Consider the following 8,966-nt stretch of genomic DNA (forward strand, 5'->3'; position numbering starts at 1 on the left):
CAGTCAGTGACCAGAGCATCTCAGCCAATCAAAAACCAAGGATTTTGCTGGAATTGTCAGCGCTGACAAACGTTGATGAAACACCCCCTGGTCTGTGTGGAAGCTTTTGCATCTAAGTTTTGCATCTAAATATCAATATTTTGATAAAAGAGCATTTCAAAATACATCAATAACCATAATCAAGAGTGAATGATGAATGAGTGGTACGAATTTATGGGAATGATGGCATGTCTTCACGCAAGGTTATCTAATGAACTTGGTATCTTTCCTCATGTTACGCGCTTTCGTCATCTTCTCCTTATTGCTTCGCCATCCTCTCATTCTACTCCTTTCTTTCTTTCTTTCTTTCTCTTTCTATTCTTATTTCATCATCATCGTCATCAAACATCCCCAGATCGACCAAAAAAAAAAAAAAAAAAAAATCAGATCTTGCGATAACCATGAAAGCCGTTAATATTCGGGAGTTCCTTTGGCTTGGACTTAAGGTGTCGTAACGAAGGAGCGGTTTGGTCCTGCCACGCCACGGCCTTGGTCGGCTTACTTCTCCCACTGACCTGGGCTCCATGCGCCAGAGATGATTTGGCGGGTGACGGAGGCAGAGCCGACTGAACGCGTCCCTGGAGCGAAGGAGCCGTGAGCGATCGTTGGTGGCGCCCTTGTCGGAAGCCAGTTTGACGGTTGCCATGGTAATGATACTGGTGGTAGGGGGAATGTCCCGCCAGCGCGGAGGAGGGCGTGGTGACAGACATGTAGCGGTTGACTGGGCGGGAACTCGACACAGGTGTGACAAAGTTCGTCCCCAGACGATGTCCAGGAAATGCATCTATATTAATGGAGGGAAAAAAACAAAACAAATGGAAGTTTATCAGTGAAATTCTGTAGTATAGGGGCAAAAAGCAGGTTAGGTGTTACAAGCACAATATAAAGAGGAATTTTCGGGCTACATTTAACGCCTGAGGTTTAAGAATCAGTTCCCATCAAAGTGATCATAAGTTCGGCAATATGCGTGTTGAATGCGTTGCTTTTTTTTTCAGTCATTTTAAGGCAAAAGAGAACATCTATTATTGTCTTTTCTAACCTCTAGTAAAAAACCCGACAGAATGACAATTGCTTTAACTGTACAAGATTCAACTATTCGAGATGACATACTGATTATCCCGCAAGATAAATATAAGATAAACTTATACCCCTTTCCCGCTGCCCGTCTCGGTGAACCACCGAGAGGTTCCCCGGTGAATTCACCGGGGAACCTCTCGGTGAAAGTTTCAATGCCGTCGTTTCACACTGCTCTCGGTGAAACTTTCCCCTAGACGGGTTTTCTGCTCGCAACGTGGGTGATCTTATGTACTTGAGTTTGTTGTGCATCTGCGATTTGGTTTTTTCGATCCCATGTTCAGCAAGTTTTCGGAGGAGGGACTCGTACGCAGCAGCGTCAGCCGACGTCCCGCTCAGTTCTTCGTTCACTGCTGCCTCGCTATACGTACTCTCTCTTCGTCTTTGGTCCACACTCCAGCCATTTGCAAAATTCCCTCAAATTTCAACAGCACAAAACGTCAACGGATTTCTCCTGCACACTGTAAACCCAGCACTTGACGAGAAAAGCACAAAATACGAAAAAATCAAGCAAGAGGCGGACTGTATCAGACTTTACTGGAAGAGTTAAGAGCTAGACACTAGAGGAATATATTTTTTAATATATTTTTTAATGCACCAACAAGCATGCACTGCAAATGAGCACCTAAGTTCAACTCCTTAGCACTACATCCTGACTTATGGATCCTGCTGAGTATCTTCGTAGAAGTAGAAGTAGAAGGAAGACGAAGAGGGAGGACGCATCAAATCGATCAAGTACACTGTAAACCTATATCAGCTTTGTGTATGTATACACGGCGTGCTAATTAACAATACAATGCACAGCACGATGCAAAACAATGCCGTCGCACTGTGAACGCCACATTGCACACGAAACGACATACAGTATGTAGTGTCGAGTGTATGTTTACAAACACGAATTACTAGTACCCTGTACGTGTGGATTTGGGAGGTCGAGTGCGCGCTAGCTAGCTGAAAACGTGTGCATGACCAGAAACAAAACATGACCTTTGACATAATCTGCATATTTTCCCCGGTGTTTCACCGAGACAACCTTTCACGCTGGGCGCTCTCGGTGAACCACCGGGTGATTTCCCGTTGAACTATCGGAGTTTACCCAGGACGCTTCTCGGGTAAAAATTGCCCAAAATTTCATCGGTGTTTCACCTAGGCTTCCCCTAGGTTTCAACCGAGTGACCTTTCACACTGCGGGGTTCCCCGGGTGCCCCCAGGTGCCCCCGGGGAAGATTTTCTTCAGCGGGAAAGGGGTATGAGACCTATACATACTGTGAGGCTGATAGGGTAAGGCGAGCGAGCCAACTACTCCATCCGTTGGTATCGACGATTCCATTCCCTGGGACTCGTCCGTGTCTCCGATCTTTACCGCCGTTGTGTTGTCGACATTCACAGGGGCTGGTACTGACCTGGCCTTCTCTAGCCCCCGTTTCGTGTAGATCAGCCTTTCCGCGTCTCCGGTTGACGCTCTGTGAAGACCCGACACCGCTCGATGCCGTCCCGCAGAACGCCCCACCAGCTGATCCGCTGCGGTGATCTTCCCGTTCACAATGAAAATGCACGCGTTGCTTTGGAACGTGGGCCGGAAACGCGCACTGCCTTGATCGAGCATCGATATACTCGGGGCAGTTCCGGGTTTGACAGGAAGGACGGTATTTGGGCGTTTGTTCAACTGGACAATGAAAGCATCCTCAGCTCCCGCCCGGGCAGGCTTCATCTTGTTAGCCAGGGAGTCGCTGGAGTCCATTTTGGTATCGTTCGAGAGTTTGTCATTGCCATCGTTGGACGGGTTCATCAAGATGTCACGATTGTCGTGTTCATCGGTGTTATTTTCAACATCTGGGACAGGAGTTTGCATCTTGTTCCAAGCTTTTCGTAAATCGTCTTGAATTTCTCGTTTCGTTGGCGATGTCGGTCGTTTTTGCGTGTGACTGATGCGTGGAATACCATCCAGTTCGACCCGATTGCTCTTAAATCTGCTTTCCATCTCGGAATCCTTCTCCTTGGCAGCCATGCTTCGCGTTCCCCGCCCACTGATTGGCCGACGAAGCGCAACAGGTGGACTGGGCGTGGCTTCTGTGTCCATACTCGTCTCATCGTCACCGCCCAGTCCTGTGACGAGGGAAGTCATATCGCTTCGCTCCGTATCAACCACTGATCCGTTGCCGTGGTTACTGTCCGGATAGCCCCATCCCATCGCGATGCGCTTGGCCAATAGGCAGTAGGCAGCGTTCTCGGGGGCGGGTCTATTCTCCTGCACCGATGCCAGGACAACATCTTCCCGATGTCCACATTGAACCAAGGCGCTGATGATTCGATGATCCACAGGGATTCGTTCCGGCGTATCCCCGAAGCGGGAAGGGTAGAGGCGCCTCGAGTAACCCCTGTTGATCCAGGTATGGCGCATTACGTCCGGCAGTCTGATGCGGACATTTTCTTTCGGTTCCAGTAGTTTCCGAAGTAGATCTTTGCAGTCTGCAATAAGAAGTTCATACATACAACAAACTTAATCATGTAGAATTTTAATGCGTGCAGTGACTGCCCAAGTCATTTTTCATAATTCATCAGTATCTAATAACGTCTACCAGTATAATATTTCTTTCATCAAAGAGTGATTTAGAAAAGGTCGATGTCAGTTTACTTAGGCTAACATTATACTCACAATATTCATGCTCTCACAGGTGAAACAATATTACATGATATCAATCTGTTCGCGTCGATGTGAAATGTATGCTACACTATCATAACATCTATAAGGAGAACTATAAAAGGAATGTCAATAAAGAAAAAAGAAAGAGAAAAAAAAAGTTTGCTGAGAACACACGCAATAATCTGATTATGATTGAAAGAATGATTATAGGATCCTGTAATCGTTAAAAGCAAAGAATGAGAAGGAAATAAAAAGGAATGACGGAAAGAAGGAGAAAAAAAGAGACAACAAAATTCACAAAGAAGCAATCGATATCAATTACCCGTGGTCATTCCTTCTGGTAGCTTTACTCCCTGCAGAATTCTGGTGTGCAATTTGCTCATGTTGTTTGGTGGATCCACTACGAAGGGAAGCTCGCCCGTCAGCATAGCATACATGTTCACCCCTCTAGAGAAGTGGAAGAGTCCAGAGGAAAACCCGCGTGTCATGATTGTCTTCAATCTTGATCATGATTTCGCTGGATCACTTGAGGTTTTGTCAATTTAGATTTAGCTCCAAAAAATGCCACTGTTGGTGGCCCTTTTGTAAGTTTTATGTACATTGTTGTATTCATTTTTTATTTGTTATATTTCTTCTGCTTCTCTTTTTTTTTTGGAGGGGGGGGGGAGGTCGCGAAGGCAACTTGAAAGTCATTGAAGGTAGTGAATTACGCAACACGATAAATGACAAACACGTTGCCATCCTTTTGTTACAGTCCATACAAAAGCTGAAAACATGTATTACCTTCAGCTACTCGTGACACTTACACAATAAATAACGTCAACATTTCGTTGTGTTTTCATGAATTATAAAGGGATATAAGACTCGGAATCCCTTCAAGTATCTACTTTAGTTGGTTGCAGTGTATCAAGATATTATCACTGAAATATCATCCAAGGTGGAAATATGTCAAAAGGTTGTAAGTCTTATCCTCAAGGTAGAAGAAACTATTCAATTGCCTGAGTTTTCAATCATGAAGAAAATTGGAAGGGATCGTTTGGTTATAATGAGCAGATCAAATACAAAGAGCCTGAATGTGAGATAGCTGGGGATGAGGGTGTGGGGGTGGGGGGGGGGGGAGAGAAGGGACACACTTCATTATTATGCTGAGTATAGATCGACTTACATGCTCCATATGTCAACAGCGGGTCCATAGCTCGAGTTGCAGAAGATCTCCGGAGCGGCGTAGGCTGGCGATCCGCACTGCGTCCGCAACAAGCCGTCGTGCCCTAGAATGTTACTCAGCCCGAAATCTGAAGCAATGAGAAATGGGGTTGTTGATACAATGTGCTACATCAAAGCCACGCAGGGCATGTAAAAACCTGCGGTAGCCTTTGCTTTTACGCGATGGACTGAAATGCCTTTTCTTGGTTTTGTGGGAGAAGATGCGTCAAAATATACCAGGGCTCAATGCAAAATTCAATATTTAATGATAGACCAAAAAGAACAACAATCTGTCGCAGATTGCTGATGGCAAAGTTTACTTCTGTAGATCAATACAGCTCTCTCCGTATGTTCCAGTTACATTTCTTTTCAACAAATAACTACTGATCAACATGATAACAGAAAATAGTACGGAACGTGTTCATCATTGTGGTGGTAACTGAAGAAAATAAAGCTAATCTTCTGTCTCAGGAAACGAGGTATATAAACGCGAAAAATTAATACGACGTTTCGAGCTTTCGTCTGGCAAAGTGGACCGAATGCTGCAGTGCGTGCATAGTGCTAATGGAATGACGATAGAACTTCACAGCAAATTAATGAGCAAAATTGTAGAACACTTTGTCTTCAATGTCATCTTTTTGGGGAAAAATAATAATTCCGAGAGTTTCAAGATTCAATTACGTTTTTGCAAAACAGATCAATATATCGTATATTGATGATGACTATACAATGTCACGAAGAAGAAGACAAGTTTTTATGAACTATTCGTAAATACGGAATTATGTTCCGGGGACGACATTTCACATCGACTCCCACTAACATAAAAGTGAGACAGCCTCAATAATATTTCATCATTCCAGAATTCTTGCAGAGCGCCACTCCAAATGTCCTTGTGTTGTGTATTAGCATATCTGATGTCTATCGTATCCTAACCGGTGACATGATTATTTGCTCCTGCTCCGGTGTTATTTTCTCAATGGACTCGGGGTATAAGGGTTAGAGTAGTGAAAGGGGTTTTAGGTTTAGTTTGATGTGAGGATAAGGATTAGGGTTAGGGTTGTATTTATGTGGGTAGATTTCTGCTTGGCTTAGAGCGCAGATATTTCATGGGAACAAATGTTATTATCGCTGGAGCAATGTCATGGAACCATTGAACCAGAGGTACTCACCAATGACTTTGAGGTTCTGGTCCGCATCGAGGAGAAAATTCTCGATCTTGATATCCCTAAAGTAAAAGGAAACAAGAAATAATCCTATAATGCCGGAATCATCTCGCTACAGAAGAAACATTTTATCACTTAGATTATTTCAGCAGGCCTACAAACAAGTGGGGCCAAAGGCGTCTCGTGTCGTCTGGTCAGACTTATAAGCCACCGTCAACGGATAAGCCACCGTCAACGGATTCGTTGAATAAAGTCATGATGGTCGCAATGGCAGTAATCGATTCGGAATTAAAGTTTCTCTCTTCTTCTAAGATTCTAGGGTAAAGAGTTCGAATACAATAATAAAATTAATAATTTCGTCATGAATTGCTGCCATATCCATATAGGCCTATATCGATCACTGATTTCATATCTTCGTAAGACGAGTGTCATTACACGAGTTTTCTTCTGTTTTGTAACATTGAGAACCGGGTACAATGTCCAATTTTCAGTGCGTTCTCTTTATATTTACTTAAAGTCAAATATATTAGTCCCAAATCAACATCAGGGTAGGTAAATATCTATATTCCAAATGAATTGCATGAATCAAAAGCATACACATTCGTGTAGGCCTACATGAATATACATGTATGTGTGCCTATATAATATATCAGATTCCTATTATGCACGAATCCATATACTTTTGATTAATATTAATGGACATTTTGATACAGATATTTATCCTTTTGAAATGATATGTGCATTTTGAAAGCAATCTAAAGTCTAAATTTCGTCTATAATGAATTATATAGTTATAATAATAAACCATGAATATGGTACCATGCTTTGCATTGATGGATTACTAGTATTTCTTCCTTATTACAAACCTATGAACAACATCATGATGGTGCATATGGTCAACTGCCGACACCAGCTGTCGCATGTACTTCCGGGTCTCGCGCTCGCTCAGCTTCCGGCGGCGGCATAGGAACTGCATGAACGTGCCCCCCTCAGCGAGCTCCATGACGATGTAGTAGTTGCTGGCCGTCTCCAGCACCTCGTAGAGGCGCGCGATATTCGGGTGTCGCATCTTCTGCAGCACGACCGCTTCGCGCCGGAGATTCTTGCGCACGTAGTCCCGATTGGCGATCAGCTTTTTATCGATTACCTTGACGGCAACCTTAGATAAATCACATGAGGAGAGAAAGAGAGAGAGAAAAAAAATGACACGAATGGTGTAAATTCATTGATTGTGTAAGGTATTATTTGTATATAGAGTACACGTATGCCTCTGAGTAAAGTTAGTAAAAGAAATAGGCGTGTAGGCCTATATTGTTCTGCAAATCATCAAGTTTCGTAAATGTTTTTGATATCACGTACAGTTGTAGATTTAACGTCTGCTCAAGAGACCGTTAGTACATATAGATAGATATCATTTCAGTAGCGGATCTACGGGGGTGGGGTGGGGTTAGGTTACCCCCCCCCCCCCGCCCCCGGGGCTCCTTTTGTTTTCCTTGTTTTGTAATAGGGTTTAGGGGGTGTAATTCCCCATGGGCTCTTTTATTTTTGGTTTTTTGCTTGTCTTGTGCCATCGGCATTTGGTCAACCCCAACCGTCAACATTCGTTGATATATTAATTAAAAGATGTTCATTAAAATCCGTCGGATGATAGTATTACTTTATAAGGGTTGATAAACGTTTAGACAAAACACGAAGACTTTTTCAGTATTATGACCAGTTTATTGCTAAAGTTTGATCAAAACTACAACAATATATTTGTGTTTGATTATGATACTACTACTAGCACATCCGTAATATGTAATTCGTCGGCCAAAATCCATGCAAGATTGCAACGTACGCTTTGATGGAGTCAGTAACTCATCCTATAGACCTATAACCGAATCGTTTTACTTTTGCAGGATACGAAATGTCACGTTTCCTGCTTTCTGAACGCATTACGCAAAATTACAACTTGACCTATAAAAAGAAAGAAGGCGACACCATGCGGCCGTAATATCAACAAAGAGTCTACCGAAGCGAGTTTGTTACAGACATCTTCAAAAGAAAAACTGTTGTGTACACAAAAAGTGAACATGAATTGATCTGGAGTAACTCGTGAAACCGGTACATTATATAATCTCCCCCTGAACGGCGTGTGTAGTCTGATGATGAATGATGGCTGCTGTAATCGAATGGGCTTTTGTGAAATTCAACAACGCAAACAGAGCCCGCTTCGGGAATCTCACTACAAGACAATCATTGATTTGCCGGTATCGATCCTGGAACTCGTGCAGATAAGAAAGAACGTCGACTAGTGGACCAGGCACAATCAGAGAGAATGCGGCCAGACGAGGTTGCGGTTAGTGCTGTAAAGGTCACGTACGTATTTGTTAGCTCTATAGGACCTGTTGATTCGAGAGGGGTCAGAAATTTTGATTACCGGGATACCACAAATCTCCCCCAAGAGTTTTCTTCATAGCCCGATGGAAAATCCATTTTGTCCAGATTATCTAATTGTTACAGTTACATGTATAATATTTGTAATATTCACACAATAAACATGATCATTCAAAAGAAGTTAGTCTGACCACTCTGACATGATTATTGCACCAGAATTATGCACGAATGCGGAACACGACATTGCATGGATATAGGAAGGTGCATAACTTGAGAATTTGTTTTGCTTTGTCTCACTTTCACAGCTTCGCTCCATGATTTCAGATAAGAATCAATCATACTTCAGAATAGATGATCAAAGACTGATTTGAGCTTCAGCCAAGACGAAAGATGTTTATTGGATACTCTGATCTCTGGATAACGAGTGAATATTGATAAACCTTGTACCTTGGCTTATATATACCCCC

At 43.0% G+C, this 8,966-nt stretch overlaps 1 protein-coding gene across 1 annotated transcript in view; it reads right to left on the minus strand.

Moving 5' to 3' along the window:
- Positions 1-422: 422 nt before the first annotated feature.
- LOC139731556 (uncharacterized) overlaps positions 423-8,966 on the minus strand; it is a 10,566-nt gene continuing 2,022 nt past the window's right edge. The window contains exons 2-7 of the mRNA XM_071642448.1: positions 6,990-7,282; positions 6,130-6,185; positions 4,923-5,049; positions 4,080-4,204; positions 2,380-3,582; positions 423-823 (exon numbers count right to left, since the gene is read on the minus strand). Coding sequence (XP_071498549.1) covers positions 423-823; positions 2,380-3,582; positions 4,080-4,204; positions 4,923-5,049; positions 6,130-6,185; positions 6,990-7,282 — 2,205 coding nt within the window. The remainder of the gene's footprint in view (positions 824-2,379; positions 3,583-4,079; positions 4,205-4,922; positions 5,050-6,129; positions 6,186-6,989; positions 7,283-8,966) is intronic.

Source organism: Diadema antillarum, unplaced genomic scaffold, assembly GCF_040938485.1.
Source record: "Diadema antillarum isolate AM-2024a unplaced genomic scaffold, OU_Dant_1.0 scf00000022, whole genome shotgun sequence".
NCBI classification, from domain to species: domain Eukaryota; kingdom Metazoa; phylum Echinodermata; class Echinoidea; order Diadematoida; family Diadematidae; genus Diadema; species Diadema antillarum.